At 35.0% G+C, this 17,520-nt stretch overlaps 2 protein-coding genes and 1 pseudogene across 5 annotated transcripts in view; 1 reads left to right on the top strand and 2 right to left on the bottom strand.

Moving 5' to 3' along the window:
• The window catches only part of LOC131950173 (ovoinhibitor-like), a 3,882-nt gene extending 3,671 nt beyond the window's left edge, over positions 1–211 (top strand). For all 3 annotated transcript variants that reach the window (XM_059312244.1, XM_059312236.1, XM_059312231.1), the window contains one exon: positions 1–211. This exon is cut by the window's left edge and continues 614 nt beyond it. In XM_059312244.1, the coding sequence (XP_059168227.1) occupies positions 1–9 (9 nt within the window). In that variant the 3' untranslated portion in view covers positions 10–211.
• Positions 212–4,746: 4,535 nt separating this feature from the next.
• Positions 4,747–9,991, bottom strand: LOC131950141 (uncharacterized). Of its 2 annotated transcripts, XM_059312199.1 has the most exons (3): positions 9,791–9,991; positions 7,767–8,206; positions 4,747–6,529 (listed from the first exon to the last, which is right to left on the bottom strand). In XM_059312199.1, the coding sequence occupies exons 2-3, from the start codon at positions 7,819–7,821 to the stop codon at positions 5,619–5,621; spliced, it is 966 nt and encodes a 321-aa protein (XP_059168182.1). In that variant the 5' UTR covers positions 7,822–8,206; positions 9,791–9,991; the 3' UTR covers positions 4,747–5,618. The 2 variants fall into 2 exon arrangements, with proteins under 2 accessions (XP_059168182.1, XP_059168175.1); XM_059312192.1 differs by lacking the exon at positions 9,791–9,991 and having other exon boundaries at positions 7,767–8,582.
• Positions 9,992–10,514: 523 nt separating this feature from the next.
• LOC131950774 (mitochondrial import inner membrane translocase subunit TIM44-like) lies at positions 10,515–17,292 on the bottom strand (annotated as a pseudogene).
• Between the last annotated feature and the right edge of the window lie 228 nt (positions 17,293–17,520).

The following is a 17,520-nucleotide window of genomic DNA, read 5'->3' as shown; positions in this document are numbered from 1 at the left end:
CGAAAATGACCACAGCGTAAAAAATACCAGTCAATAAATTGTTAATTTAAACAATAAAAAAAATCTTACAATCCTGAAAAATTTCTTTTTACGCCATTTTTTAAATCACTTGAACATAATAGATGCCCTATGGAGGTCAAAGCTAAATATTGAAGTCGATGCGAGCATGCAAACTTCACTGCTAGTTACCTTGACAAATAAAAAGCCCCTGTGCGCACTTCTCTCTCTCTCTCTCTCTGTCTCTCATTCGCTCTCACTATCTCTGTCTGTTTGCAGCATTTTTTGAGGCTATGTGATAAGTATATTCAGCGATATATAGAATAATTTATATGATTAAAGATTCGGACGTTTGTTAAAAATAATATGGTTTATGTTTTAAATATATAAACTAACTTTTATTTATAGAAAAAAAAAATAAAGCAGTATTCCAATGTAGAAATACATTTTAAATTATGCAATCGGAAAAGTGTTTACGGTTGTGACAAGAACGCAAACAAAACAATAACGTCACACTTAACATGTTTAAACTAGGCAAATAACAACAAAAAACTAATGACGTCATCTTTTAATTTTAGAATATTAAAACAAACTATTTAATTCAAATTTGATTTAGATCTAGATTCTACCACTTATCAAGACGTAGCCTAAGCTATAAAATGTCTACACTTTTCTCGGTCATACGAATACAAATTAAAATCGTTATAAACTCTATTTAATTTTCTTGTTTGAATTAGGCTTGTCTCGTAGCCACGTTGCTAAATCGATGTTCTATTTTTAGATACTGCGATGAACAAAATAGATAATTTACTCTTAAGGAAATGGTCTTATGGGATGGAGGGTGTGGGGTGAGGGGGAGGTTAATGAGAATCGACTTTTAGTCACATAATTATGGGATAGCAGCCTCTGTGTTTAATCATCGAAATTTAACTCAAGTTGAAAGGTTAAGCTTGAGTCATTTAGATCAAGATTTCCTCAAGGCTCTCAACAATCTTCCACGTGAAACTATAGGCCTATTTCTTTCGAAAGACAAAGGGCAGGGCCTGAGTTGTTCTATTAACTTAAGGCTTAATATTGCACTTAATATTGCACCTAATATTGCACTTAAGATTGCACTTAAGATTGCACTTATATTGTACTTAATATTGCACTAATATTGCGCTTAATATTGCACTTAATATTGCACTTAAAATTGCACTTAATATTGCACTTAATATTGCACCTAATATTGCACTTAATATTACACTCAATATTGCACTTAATATTGCACTTAATATTGCACTTAATATTGCACTTAATATTGCACTTAATATTGCACTTAATATTGCACTTAATATTGCATTTAATATTGCACTTAATATTGCACATAATATTGCACTTAATATTGCACCTAATATTGCATTTAATATTGCATTTAATATTGCACTTAATATTGCACTTAATATTGCACTTAATATTGCACTTAATATTGCACTTAATATTGCACTTAATATTGCACTTAATATTGCACTTAATATTGCACTTAATATTGCACTTAATATTGCACTTAATATTGCATTTAATATTGCACTTTATATCGCATTGAATATTGCAATTTATTTACATATTAAGTTTAGTTTGTACTGTTCCTTTTTTTAAACGCAAACGCAGATCGTCAAACTTTCTGAGACTTTCTCCGCCCCTCCCCTCACCCCTCAGTACTCACCGTCACAAAAAATTCACCCCTCCCCCCCCCCCCCCCCCCACACGGCTATAGTGATAAAGCAAGACTATTTTATGGATCTTGTTCATCCTGGTACTTTAGCAGTGTTTCTTCCAGACTTTTTTCTCCGGGGGTCACTTAATATTTTCGGGGGGGGGGGGGGGGCGGTCAACATTTTTTCAGGGAGGGGGGGGGTGCGGACACTAATAAAAATGTATGTTTACTATATAAATTCCATCTCGTTCGGGGGGAGGGGGGCGGTAGACATTCTTTGTGTGGGGGGGGGTGCTGAGCCACCCGATGTGATGCCTGCAAGAAACTGTACTTTAACAATAGAATAAAAAACTGTATTGGAGGTAGATGGTGCAATACAAACTATAAAATTTTATTATTTTTTTATTCACTGGTCACGGGGTAAGTTGTCAGCCATCTGCCCAGATCTGCGTTGATCTGCCGGAATATGCCTAGATCTGCCTTTAATCAAAAAACTTTATAATTATAATACAATTATAATAAGAAAGTAAACTAAACAAAAACCATGGTCGTTTGCAAAAACACCGCTTAATTTTATTGTTTTCCATGTGGGATTTTTAAAAGTAGCTCTCTTTATCATTAGAATGTTTTTAATTCAACAATTTTCTTCATAAGAGGGTACTGTATAAAACGTGTACTTAAGGAAATGTAAAATAAAAATAGGCATAAAATAAAAATAGGCATAAAGAAGTAAATCTAAATATGCATTTATAATATTAAAACGATATATTGTAATGCATTGAATGATTGTTCAATACGTTAAGTCATATGGAAGTATAGCTGTTCCTTTGCATTTAATGTTAACTTGTATTACATATTTCCCATTACGATAAAAAAACAACAAGGAATACAAGTACCTGCTAAATTTCCAAACGTTTTCGGAGTGGTTTGGTAGTATAAAATACAAAGATAATCCGTGCTTTTTAATGGTTAATGTTTAATGTTTAGAAAATGTTAAATAAAATTTGAATATAAGATGTGATCCAATATTTATTTTTTGTAACTAATTTAATTTTAATTTGATAAACATTTAAAATTAAAAACCTTTTAAATTTGTATATACACATTTTAATCAGCAGTGAAAAAAAATGTAAACAATGTTAATTCGTTGAGCCTTTAGAACTGTTAAAAAATCTACCAAAAAAAAATAATTATTACTATTTTAAATGTCAAAGCTTTGGCAGGACTGTTTTAGATATTGATGTTTGAAAGGAAAGAATGTTTGATTTGATGTCTCGTTGTACTCAACATAACATTTGTTTAAAATTTATATAATTTTATTTTTCATTAATCTCAAATTTATTTTACCTCTACTTAAAAGCCCAAACACCATCAGTCAACCACGCCGGTAGGGGTCGGCGTGGTCGAGTCGGTAAAGCTCATGGTTGCTAAACCGAAAAGTCTCGAGTTGGAACCCTCGGGCAGATGAGGCTCGATAACTGGGGACAGCAACTCTTCTAGGAGAGAAAACTCCAAAATCAAACAACTGCTGACTTGTAGTTTGTTCTTGGTTGGACAAAGGCTATGGAAGCAAATCCAAAAAGAAAAGCAGGCTACATGGAAGAAAGAAGTATTACTAATGTAAATTTGTATGTCCTCACATGTTTGAGGCAAAAAAAAGGGGGGGGGGAAAATGTTAACTGCCTTTAATAATAACGATAGTTGAGATTTTTTTACGAATTGATCTTATCTTGAAGCAATTATCCCGATTTCCCAAACTCTTGTTTCCATTGAAGTAATGAAAAGACAACAATAAAATGATCATATCTTAAATGAATTTATTGCACTTAAAAATTGAAAAACAATATCAAAGCAGAAGCTGACTGTATACTGCACAACAGTAATAAATTACAATGTAGCATTTCAAAGTTACAGTTTGCTATATATTACAAAGTATTCTGAAACTCGGAAACTTCATTAAATTTAATTAAAGCGTAATTAATCTGGTTTGCAGAGACTGATGAGATTTAACTTGACAACTTAATCGAAAACACATTAATAATTAATCCATTTCCCTTTCGAAGGCATATGTTGAGTAATTCTGTGGACGGAATAATCTGCTTTCCTATTGGTTTTATTTAACAACATATATCAGTCTACCCAGACAAACTGTATTTGACGTAATGCTAACACACATAAATAACGGCAACAATAGCCAAAACATTTCTATAACATAATCTACAGTTGAAAGAAGAGTAGCCACAATAAAAACAACAGTGTTGTTAATAAATCACCATCTAAACACCCAAACCATTTTAGAACACAATGCTATTATAATATCATCTTGAAACTATCAGCACATACCCATTCAGAATGGAAATAGCCTACCTGTATTATCTTTTCTGTTATCTTAAATTTTAAGTATAAACTTACAAATTCGCCTCAAGCAAAAACCAGCACTCCCACCCCCCCCCCTCCCCCCACATGTCATAAAAGAACACAGAATCAGCAAAATATTGAGCAGCATTTTATACTGGCAAATCTGATTGTATCAATAGTCAGCTTTCTATAGTCTCCCCATTACGTTGGTGCAAGTGCTCTAACAACGCTTCCATGCGTGTCATAAATCAATAAAACTTTCAAAAAAATCTAGCACGGCTATATATACTAAATGTAAGTAGGCCTACACAATACATGTAAAGTGTTTTATAAAATAGCTGTTTGGCTAATATCAAATGTTCACATATTAACAAGAGCAATGTATACACATATAAAATAGATGTCCTAATCAGATTCAGAATAAGTATTTAGTCAGTGAATAGAACAGGAAATTTTGCTGCTATAATATAATGAATTTTACAAGAAATGGCAACTGAAATAGCAGCGACCATTGAAAGTAACAGAACATTGCACATGGTATTACCATGGTGCATATCTTGTCCTTTTTGTGCCCAAGAAGCATAGGGCCGCCGCAGAAAGCCCCCTCCACTTTAGTCGGTCACCGAATATTTTCCTGGCAGTGGCAGTCCCCCATTACACTCTGCCAGCTGCTTCCCCCCCCCCCCCCATGTGCTTCCTGATCTCCTTTGGCTTCCCCTGCTTTCTTTTTTCCTTGAGACGTTCAGTTTCTATACGTGTGTGTGATATGTGTTTGTCGTGTGATCTTGTAGCAAAGATACGTTTTATTTATTCCCATTTGATGCAGCTATAGTCCAGATTATACCTTGCTTATTCCGATATTATGCCACTGTAGTTGCCCAGAAAATACCTTGTTTATTCCCATTTGATTCCGCTTTAGTTATTCAGAAAAAAAAACCTTGTTTACTCCCATTTGATGCCGCTATAGTTACCCAGAAAATACCTTGTTTATTCCCATTTGACGCCGTGTACCCAGAAAATACCTTGTTTATTCCCATTTGACGCTGTGTACCCAGAAAATACCTTGTTTATTCCCATTTGACGCCGCTATAGTTACCCAGAAAATACCTTGTTTATTCCCATTTGACGCCGTGTACCCAGAAAATACCTTGTTTATTCCCATTTGACGCCGTGTACCCAGAAAATACCTTGTTTATTCCCATTTGACGCCGCTATAGTTACCCAGAAAATACCTTGTTTATTCCCATTTGACGCCGCTATAGTTACCCAGAAAATACCTTGTTTATTCCCATTTGACGCCGCTATAGTTACCCAGAAAATACCTTGTTTATTCCCATTTGACGCCGTGTACCCAGAAAATACCTTGTTTATTCCCATTTGACGCCGTGTACCCAGAAAATATCTTGTTTATTCCCATTTGACGCCGTGTACCCAGAAAATACCTTGTTTATTCCCATTTGACGCCGTGTACCCAGAAAATACCTTGTTTATTCCCATTTGACGCCGTGTACCCAGAAAATACATTGTTTATTCCCATTTGACGCCGTGTACCCAGAAAATACCTTGTTTATTCCCATTTGATGCCGCTGTAGTTGCCTAGCGCCCCCGCCCCGCTGTGGGAGTGGTTGTACCACAGCTCCTTGCCCAGGATGTACACGGGGGCGCCGCTAGACCCCGGGCACGTACACGTGTTGTAGATGTACTTGGTGTCGGCCATTTCCGGTCCGAAACTCGTGGTCTCCAGTCTCTCCTGCCAGGTCCCGATACTGACCCGCTTGCTGCAGCCATGGGGGTGGGACACGATCGCAGCCAGGCGGTGGACGTTTCTGGAATCTTTGTACTTGACACTAACCTGCCGGTCAAGATTATAGTACTCGTATACGCTTTTATGAAGACTTACCGCGAAATCTGAATCGTGGGTTACGCAGAGGAGAGAGCATGTGTCTTTTTCGATATCCGGAACAGGTTCTAGTTTTAGACATTCCAACACGATACTTTGACTGGAGTCAGAGTCGAAGCTAAAGTGGCATTTGGAGAGTTTGGCTTCCGAGGAGTCGAACACAACGTGAGTGGCAGTGGCTACGGAAATCAACCAGTACTTCCGGTTGGGTATGCTGGAAGATTTGCACAAGGAACACGGGCAGTTGTTGAATTTCATGGCAACGTGAAACACCCGGCCACTTCCGGTTCTTCGAAGCGTGTTATTCCCCTTGTGGGTAAAATACGGGTAAAAGATCCCCGCGTCCTTTATAATGTCAGGTCTATGCTCGCTGATATAGTTCACTTCGATCTTTACAGTGAGACTTGACAACGCTTGAATTACTTGAAAAATCAGCGGGTCTCTAATGGGCAAGTGATCCAAGTTAAACTCGCTCATGGTTATGAAGTTCGTGTGGCCAGGATTTTTCTGACAGGTGTTCCATTTGTATTTACAACAGCCAGACTCAGTGGGGTCGTAGAGTTCCGTCTCACACGGACCTAAGGAGGCGATACATAAATGTTAACACTATGTATTTAGTGAGATAGGTTTGTTTAGACTCGCTTTTATTCCATTCAAATATTATACAACACACTTCTAAGTACCTCATTTTGTCACTCGTCAATATATTCCCTTGTCATACCCTACACGCTATCTACCTACACATTACCCAGTTATACCCTACACACTATTTACCTACACATTACCCAGTTATACCCTGCACGCTATCTACTTACACATTACCCAGTTATACCCTACACGCTATTTACCTACACATTACCCAGTTATACCCTACACGCTATTTATCTACACATTACCCAGTTATACCCTACACACTATCTACCTACACAATACCCAGTTATACCCTACACGCTATTTATCTACACATTACCCAGTTATACCCTACACACTATCTACCTACACAATACCCAGTTATACCCTACACGCTATTTATCTACACATTACCCAGTTATACCCTACACACTATCTACCTACACATTACCCAGTTATACCCTACACGCTATTTATCTACACATTACCCAGTTATACCCTACACACTATCTACCTACACAATACCCAGTTATACCCTACACGCTATTTATCTACACATTACCCAGTTATACCCTACACACTATCTACCTACACATTACCCAGTTATACCCTACACACTATCTACCTACACATTACCCAGTTATACCCTACACGCTATTTATCTACACATTACCCAGTTATACCCTACACACTATTTACCTACACATTACCCAGTTATACCCTACACACTATCTACCTACACATTACCCAGTTATACCCTACACGCTATCTACCTACTAAAGATTCACACTGACACATCGCTTTCAAACCCGTATTTGACCATCGGATAAAAATACATACACCCGGGTTTATCTCCACTCACAAGCACACTACACCTACGTTCTAGACTATTCTAACCTTACCTCCAAGTCACCAGTAACAAGATACTTATATGTAGCAATTTTATTTCATCATCTTTTCCCTTGATCCTAATTTAAGCTTCATCTTAATGGCTAAATGTAGTACTTAATTTTCAAGTTTGAACTTTGTTTTACTGACATTTGCAAACAACACCAACATTGTCAGATTCTATGCATGTAAATTTCTCATCATTATTTCGCACAAAGACTATAAATTTATCTACTTTGACACACTACACTACACTAAACAAGATTTAGGTTTAAATTAAGAAAACAATTTACTTACAAATTATAGGACGACGCCATGCTGGATTCCAAGACAAAGTTTCCTCAAAAGTCATTGTTAACTTTTACTCAATCAATCTGAGTTAAAGAAATGTGAACTACAATCTCAACAATACTTTAGGGTTGTATTCATCTACTTCTTCGTAATCCTGTGATCCCCAGTAGAAAATATTCCAACGCACTCTATTCTAGGCAGGTCTTCAGTTATGCCCATGTAAGTCTCACAGATTTAAATTTATTTTCTACAACATTTCTCAAGAACGCTCTAATATATATGAACAAATATGAACTCCTGTTTTAAGTAGCCTGTATCTTTACGAGTATTGCTTGTGTAGACTTCGTAGTAATTGTCACCGTTTGTTTCTGAGGCAATAATAACACTAGGGTCGCCAGGCACACAGAATTATAAACCTTGGATTTTCCATCAAGTCAGATCTATTTCTGATAAACGTGACTCATGTAAACAAAACACGTTGCTGATGTATGTTTTCAAGTAAATATTGTGTTTATCTTGACGACGATAGCATGGTATGTAGCATATTGACAACAGTAAGTACTTGGGTGTGTTTTTATTACAAAAGTCTGCGATCATTCCCAAAACTCAATAATATTTCAAATCAAGGGGGTGTAATCTAGGTAAAGTATGTGTTTGTTTACAGGGATAAATATAACCTTATCTGATATGTGTTTTACAGTGATAATTAGAATCTTATCTGATATGACGCATATAGTCCCTAGGGTTTCCCCAGCACGAGTGCCCTGAGTAGATCTGTATGTGTCAAGGTGTAGGTATAGATGCGATAACGCAGCTGGGTGTACATTGATTGAACAGGGTAAATATTTTTCAAAGGTTGAGGCCAAGGATATTGTTTAGAGAAAATTAATCACAATATATATATATATATATATATATATATATATATATATATATATATATATATATATATATACATATAGCCTATGTATATATATATATATATATATATATATATATATATATATACAGCCTATACATATATATTAAATCACGTTCTGATACAATAATTACGTCTAATAGTTAACATCTCAATCTGCGTGACCAACCTATTGCCACCTAACTATGATAAAACAAAAATAGTTATTGGCAAAGCTTGGCCAACACTCAAGTCTTACATAATAAAGAAAACGTGTGTTAAATTTCCGATAGGCATAACTTAGATTACAACAATCGGTAGGGCCTGATGCTGCACGCCATCAAGGTTGTTCAAAAACCAAAAAGCCTACCGTTTTCACAATTTCACATCGTCTCCTTAGTTCTTAATTTAATATCTTCACTCTCACTCGTGGTACTATTTGGACATTTGAGAGGGTAGAACAGTGTAGCACTATATTTTTTTCGGTTTAATTAGTGTGCTCTTCTATTTGTTAATAACACGTGAAATACATTTTAAAATATGTTTCACTTTACAGTTTGATACAAAGTTAAAATAAGTTGTTTCCGACTTGAAGTTTGTTTTTTAATTCAATTCTGCACATGCGGGGGTTAAGAATCCAGAGTTTCTTCCATGCTTCTCTTCAGGTTCGGGGGTGTGGGCTGGGGCTGGGGTGGAGGGGATGGAGAACAAAGTCTACTGTCTCTTCTCCCCCCCCCCCACTCAGAGTGAAATGAAATTTAGAAAATATACAATTTTCCCAGTGCCCGCGCCACCCATCCCCATTCTTTAGAAAATTCAGTCCGCTCTCCCCACCCCCCCTGAAAATATCAAAGGCCCCCCTACCCCGGAGAAAAAGTCTTAAAGAAACACTGTAAGAATCATATACATTTCCCTACATTTCTTTATATATATATATATATATATATATATATATATATATATATATATATATATATATATATATATATATATATATAAACAATACAATTAACATCAGTGACCCACCTCCCATTACATCACCCTCCACCCCTTCCCTACACACACACACACACAGACACACACATTACACATACGCACACAATACACCACCCGCAACCAAGCGTTTGCTTACTTCCTGATCCAGGTGTACTAACGTACACAGACGACACATCTGTCTAAACCACAGTCCAGTCTGCGTTGTACCTAAGTACAATGACGTCAACACTGACGTGGTAGGAATTATCACATGATTTATACCCGACGTAGATGAGATAGAAGTCAACAACAAACACGAAAGCTTCCTAGAACCATCACGTCACAAACCTCACGACCATCCCAACATTTTTACTCCAGATTTTTGTTCTCTCAGAATGCGGATACGATCTTACGGCTAATCAACGCACGATTGTAGGGTGTCGCACGCTTGTTGATAAAAATGAACCATACACAACTAGTTTTAAACCAGTTGGCCTACATAGCTATCTATTTTATCAGAACAACGCATGAAGTAGGCCTATCCGCCGTCAGTTAACAGTTTGCCAACATGGTTTCGCTGGTTCAGTTCTCCAGTACCTGATTCGCCGTCAATCACCGATTAGATTGGAGATTCGATTGTTTTTCTTCTCATATCTACATGGGGTTACCCATACTACTTAGGCCTACTATGTATGGGTGATTTTTTTGTTTTCTTAATTTGTTATGAACTTATTGCATACTCCATTCCATGATAATGATCGCAACAGACAACTTAAAAATGTGTATGACCTTTTGCAGTCACTAATAAATATTTTAATTCTAAATGACTATTTTTTTATGGGCATTTCAAGAGGGTCCTAGCACGTCCTCCCATTTTACAATGATCACATTTATATACAATGTATTTACAAAACTATAACCACTGTTCTGATGAACTGGCAGATATATCCATAAGCTTCCATGCTGCTCTTGGATTCAGCTCTTCCTGATCTCGACACAAAGCCCAAACAAACATGATGCGCAAAATTTTGTCAGGATCACCTTCAACAACTTTATTTTTAGCATTCTTAACAACCATGATTTGCTGAGCATTGAAGTTAATAACTAATACAGGACCTTGCTCCATTAATTTCCCAGCAATAACATCAGCCTGACTGATATCCAAAACTTTTGAGTCAAATCTATATCCAGCCTTTTTAGCTTGGTCAATAGGATGTGTCAGTGTATTGTAAGGGGCTTCGTAACACCAATCCCTCAGTATTTCCAATTCTCCCCTTACCATTGCTTCTAGAAAGTTAGGTGTAATTTCTCTTTCCCCCAGTCTTATACATTGTTCCTTATTAAAATTGGAATCTATTTTGCATATTTCAGTTAAAACTTCTGACATTTCTGTTTTTGTGAATACTCCTCCGAATATTTGTCCAACTTTACCTGTAAAGAATTTTGATGCTTTCGCTACAAATCTCATCATATTTAGCCTTTAAATCAAATAATTTGTTGATGTACTGGTTATTGTCTTTAAAATTTTGCCAATTCTATGAAAATGTAGAGTCTTTGTGTAAAACCATACCAGTTGGGTAGTGATCTGCCTAAACTTCATTGTCATCTCTTGGTTTCATAAACAGCTCTGATCTTTTTAATAATACATCTGGTGCTTTATAATGTCTAGCTCTGGATAAAGTAATTTCATCAAATTCTTGTTTAGCAGTTTTAACACCCTGGCTAATCTGTTTGAAGGCTTCACTCTAGCCACTAGCTTGACCAGATTTCTGTATGCTTTCTGCAGCTTTAGACAGTTTCAATTCCTTTTTTAACAAATTCCTTTTTTTTGAGCTTCTTCTACCGGTGCTGACACTTTCTCCTTCAACTCGCCCACAGTTTTACGTATTGCTGTTGAGTTTTTTTTAAGTCTCTTCCTCTATAGTTTCCTAGCTTGTTTCAGAGCCTCAGAATCCTCTAACTTTTGTGTTTCTGCCTTAAATTGTTCTATACTTTCCTTCATTTCTTAACTTTTTTTTTCATTTCTTAACATGTCATTAACAGTTTGAAGAAAGTTTTTGTTAGACATTTGTCTGGTCTGAGTAATGTTAATTTCATGTTGTCCCAACAAGCTGTGATTGTGGGGCAAAGCATCTTTATGTGGGCTAGATGTGTAATCTGTTTTGTAAGTGCGCTGGTCTCTATGTGGCCTAGATGTGTAATCTGTTTTGTAAGTGCGCTGGTCTCTATGTGGGCTAGATGTGTAATCTGTTTTGTAAGTGCATTGGTTTCTATGTGGCCTAGATGTGTAATCTGTTTTGTAAGTGCGCTGGTCTCTATGTGGCCTAGATGTGTAATCTGTTTTGTAAGTGCATTGGTTTCTATGTGGCCTAGATGTGTAATCTGTTTTGTAAGTGCGCTGGTCTCTATGTGGCCTAGATGTGTAATCTGTTTTGTAAGTGCGCTGGTCTCTATGTGGCCTAGATGTGTAATCTGTTTTGTAAGTGCGCTGGTCTCTATGTGGCCTAGATGTGTAATCTGTTTTGTAAGTGCGCTGGTTGATGACTCGACCTGATAATGAAAAACAGCCGCCCAAACGTGCCAAAAAGTCGATTGTAGCAGCATATGAGAAATATTTTTAAAAAAAATACTAGAAGTAGAAGTGCCAATTTCAAATAGTATAAACAAAGTTAATGAAGATAACGTATTCAAAAATACATTATTTAATTTAGCTAGTGCGTTTTGTTAACTAAACTAATCTGATATTAAATTTTAAAACGATAAATTTTAGACAATTGGTGTAGTGATTGATTAATATTTATGTTTAAAAGATAATTAATGCCGACTTGCAATGTAATCAATTACAATCAAATTTGAATTTGTGATATAAAAGATTGTGTAAAAATAATTGTAGGTTGGCTCCCCTGGTATGTTAAATAAATAAATGAGATTGTAATGACGCTTTTGAAGAGTTTTACCTCTTTACGCCCCGTCGTCACAAAAAAAAAAAATAGCCCCACCCTCTAAAATGACCTCAGAACTAATCCCACCAACCCTCTCAAAAATTGCATTTTTTTTTCTAATTCATTTTCATTACAAAAAAAGTCTTTCCGTTTAAAGCATTTCTTTTTTAAAATGCAAATGAGTGTTGTCAGACCTTCTAAAGACCCCCCCCCCCCTCTCAGCTCATGGCACATCGATTAAGTACGAACCCAAATTACTAAACCGATCAGTGCACACTGCTGCCAGATTAGCTTCAGCAAAATATACTTTACCCCAGTGGCGTAGCGAGGACCGCACCGGGTGACACCATTTAGGGGGTGACACCAAGGCAAAAAAAAATATACAAAGAAAAATGATAATTCCACTTAAGTTTGAGGAAGGGGTGGTACTAATCGAAAGTTTGAGCGGGGGTGCAAATCGAAAGTTTGAGCGGGGGGTGCAAATCGAAAATGTGACACCCGACCTCGCTACGCCACTGCTTTACCCATATCAAAGCCTTGTCTAAACACTTGGACAGTTTTGGAACTGCTACCATAAAGTAACAAAGATCACCCCTGTTGCGAGAAAGTTCTAGAACTTACAATAACAAAGATCATCACTGTAGTGAAAGTTCTAGATCCTACAATGACAAAAATCATCACTATGGTAGGAAAGATCTGCAAACATACAGTAACAAAGATCCTAATAGAAGTAAAATATATCATACAGTAACAAAGATCAACTCTTTGGTTATAAAGGTCTAAACGTACAAAGGTGGTATCAAAGATCTTAGTTATAAACAAAGATCTAACATAATAAATGGGAAACAAAAGATATAACAAGACAAACAATATACAAAAGATCTCACAAGAAAAATGGTAAACAAAATATCTAACAAGACAAAGGGTAAAAAAAAGTTCAACAACAAATGGTAAAAATTTTTTTTTTCTAAAATGAGAAATTGTGTACAAAATATCTCACAAGACAAAAGGTAAACAAAATATCTAACAAGACAAATGGTAGACAAAAGATCTATCAAGACATGGTAAACAAAAGATCAAACAAGACAAACAATAAACAGAAGATCTAACAAGACAAATGGTAAACAAAAGATCTAACATCACAAAAGGTAAACAAAAGATCTAACATCACAAAAGGTAAACAAAAGATCTAACATCACAAAAGGTAAACAAAAGATCTAACATCACAAAAGGTAAACAAAAGATCTAACATCACAAAAGGTAAACAAAAGATCTAACATCACAAAAGGTAAACAAAAGATCTAACATCACAAAAGGTAAACAAAAGATCTAACAACACAAAAGGTAAACAAAAGATCTAACATCACAAAAGGTAAACAAAAGATCTAACATCACAAAAGGTAAACAAAAGATCTAACAAGACAAAAAGTAAACAAAAGATCTAACATCACAAAAGGTAAACAAAAGATCTAACAAGACAAAAAGTAAACAAAAGATCTAACTTTGAAATAAACCAAGGTAAACACAACACAAAGTCCAACAGTGACACATGTATTGGTCAAGGAGAATTTTATTGCTACACATGGATGATCCAATGTTACAGTCTATTTACCACCTTGTCTCATGCAACACATTTCATTTCTCATACAACTTGATGTGCTTCATACATCCCAATTCATGTGCTTCATACATCCCAATTAATGTGCTTCATACATCCCAATTCATGTGCTTCATACATCCCAATTCATGTGCTTCATACATCCCAATTCATGTGCTTCATACATCCCAATTCACATACTTCATACATTCCAATTCATGTGCTTCATACACCCCAATTCATGTGCTTCATACATCCCAATTCATGTGCTTCATACATCCCAATTCATGTGCTTCATACATCCCAATTCATGTGCTTCATACATCCCAATTCACGTGCTTCATACATTCCAATTCATGTGATTTATACATCCCAATTCATGCGCTTCATACATTCCAATTCATGTTATTTATACATCCCAATTCATGTGCTTCATACATCTGAATTCACTTGCTTCATACATCCCAATTTATATTTATTATCTAATACAACTGAATAATACACATCTATATTGCAACACATTCAACCCAATACATTATCATGACATTATGTCTCATACAAATGAATAATACACATGCATATTACATCTCATACATCCCAATTCACATTCATTCACATCACATCAAATTGAATGCAAGAAATGTTTTAAATGTTTAACAGTTGTATAATAAAATATTGACATTACAAGATAAAGCAGGACAAACTACTATGGTCTTAGTTCAGGTAACCTTCAAATGAGAAAATAATGAATAAATCTTTAAAATAATGTAAACGTTTGATGTATGTAAACACACAGTAGTAAAGAAAACATCAAACAACTTGTAATAAGAGTAAAAATATGTTATAGATACAAAAAGTATGAAACAATTAATATACAGAAAGTCAAAGGGCTATTCTTAACATTATTATAATCTTAACTTAATAATTATAAAAAAATTAAACACTTACTAAATACATTGTTTCAATGTAAAGGTAGATTAAAATACTTATATCTACATTAAAAAAGTATAAACAATTCCAGTTTGACGTGGAAACAAAAATCTTTGGTAAATCTGACTCAGTATTTGAACACTTTGACTACATGGTGTGAAAGTGAAAGTACATGAACATGAAAAATTACTTCACATAAGCTGTGAAACAAATAAAGTAACATGATTACAAAAATTCAATTAGAATTTAAATGCAAAATAGAAAAAACATAAATAGAAAGAAGGAAAAACTTTGGTTCCAATAACATCAAATTAAAAAATGGTTCTAAAAATGTCAATGTATTTTATATATGTGAAATAGTGAGGTCCAGTATGGCAAGTCCTAATAACATCTCTTTGTCCACTCCACTCTGATCGGTACCTGGCTAAAGAATGGGAGAGGGTGGCTGGACACAGTAATGATAAAGTATCCAGTCCTATGCTACAGTCAGAGAAATAAACTCTATGCACAAGTTAAAAAATCATGAACAAAATATCCCTAGTTTTACATCTATTTTACTAGAACTACGAAAACATGAAATGGTGAACAGATTGATACACTACATTCTACCCTTATTTTTTTTTCCTAAACATTCTAAATATTGTTGTGTTTAGAGACTTTTTTTTTAAAAATTGGTTTCTCTCTCATGCTTCATTATGGGTGGAGTATTGTTTATTTATAATTAAAGAAAATCATTTCTCCATTTTATATGGTAAACAAAAGCTTGTATTATATAAAAAAAAATTATTATTTTATCATAACACTGCATTAGCCTCACCAGGTGTCTGTAACTTATCGCTCTTATCTATAGGGGTTAGGTGAGGAATAAGGTAGGTTTGCCATAGGGGTCTGTGGTGGTCTTGATTAACACATACTATTAATTAATGGGAACGCGAAGATTAATTTTTTAAACTGTAATCAATTGCAAGGATGCATGTTAGGATGTGTGTCACCTCCCCCCCCCTTCCCCGTCCTATAAATGTCCTTACATTTGGTGAGTGTCTTTCACTACTCACACTAATTCCAGAATGTGCACAGGTGGGTATGGCTTACAGATCAGCAGCCAGTGACCTAAAATCCTGGGGGTAGACTGGTTTTGGCATGAAAGCAGTGAGAGTAGTCTTTTTGGTGTAGTGGGGAAGGTAGCAATAGGTAGGTGACCTGAGATATTTTCCATGGGGGGGGGGGGGTAATTAGGGTAAAGGGGTAATGAGTTGTGGGTAAAAGGAGGTATAGGGCATGACTGGAATATCAAAGAGGAGGTCAGGGTGTAAAATTGTAACCATCCATAGATTTTATTTTAGAAATGTAAATGTTACAATTATAGCCTTAAAATGTAATAAAAAATTCAGCTGATTAATTGTTATAATTAAATCCCATTGAAAAACAAAGTCATGCGTTATACACTATCAGCCTAAAATAAATGACACCTAAAAAAAAGTCATTGTAAATAGCACTAAAAATAAAACATTAACAACAATATCTTGGCAACTGATGATGCTATTAATAGAACATCATTTACAGTTAAATTACATGGTTATGAAATGCCTATTTGATCTGTTAAACAAACAATATAGACGTTTTAAAGTCAAGTTTTGAACAAGCAAATCCTATAAATTTAATGTGATGTAGTTTTTACATTAAAATAAAACATGCTAACACCTAAGAGTGGTATGACAAATAGTAAACTAAAGGTCTACAGACTACAGATAAATCTGGAAAAAAGTAAAGTACAAAGTACACTTTACTGTTGACTAGTTGGGTTTGACTATTTTTGTTGACGTAGATAAAAACACATATTTTTTAAAGATTTGGCTATCAAACTGCCGTAAAAAAAAACATAAGCTTGAAAATAATTTAAAATTTTTTTAAATTTTTAAAATCAATGTTATAAAAGTTACAACTCGGAAAACTTGAAAATTATTAATTTAGCTAAAGGCTACAATTATATTTATTTTCATCAAGCCGAAGTTAGAACCTGAAGTTTTGCTTTCATAAGACAAACACTGGTTGGCTGTATAGGAACTACTTGATTGATGATCTGAAAATCCCACTTCATAGAAAACTCATAGTAATTTGTACTCAAAACATTGCCAATACAATTTGTAAATAAAATTAATTTTTTTAAACCAAATTACCTCGTTGAGCCATGATTGTTGTCATTTTGTGTGATAAAATGTGTAATCAACCGAATTCTTTTTTGCCTTTTTAAAATTGTGTTTAGTTACCAAAAATACCTAAATATATCAAGTACATCAAATTTTAAGTTAAGACAGCCAAAAATCAGAGTCGAGCTTTTATAACCATATTATTTTTAATAACATCGCACCAGGTTTTTAAAATATTGTATGCATCATTTTGAGATTATTCACGTCTGCG

Source organism: Physella acuta, unplaced genomic scaffold, assembly GCF_028476545.2.
Source record: "Physella acuta isolate Inbredline_101_S28 unplaced genomic scaffold, ASM2847654v3 ptg000063l, whole genome shotgun sequence".
In the NCBI taxonomy this organism is placed as follows: Eukaryota; Metazoa; Mollusca; class Gastropoda; family Physidae; genus Physella; species Physella acuta.
Note: the sequence above shows the minus strand (reverse complement) of the source record. Positions and strands in the feature narration are given on the sequence as shown.

Coding starts and splice junctions, on each gene's coding strand:
- LOC131950141 (XM_059312199.1), bottom strand. CDS start 7,821: ATGACTTTTGAGGAAACTTTGTCTTGGAATCCAGCATGGCGTCGTCCT. Junction 6,530..7,766: donor ATGGCGTCGTCCTATAATTT/GTAAGTAAATTG, acceptor TCGCCTCCTTAG/GTCCGTGTGAGACGGAACTC.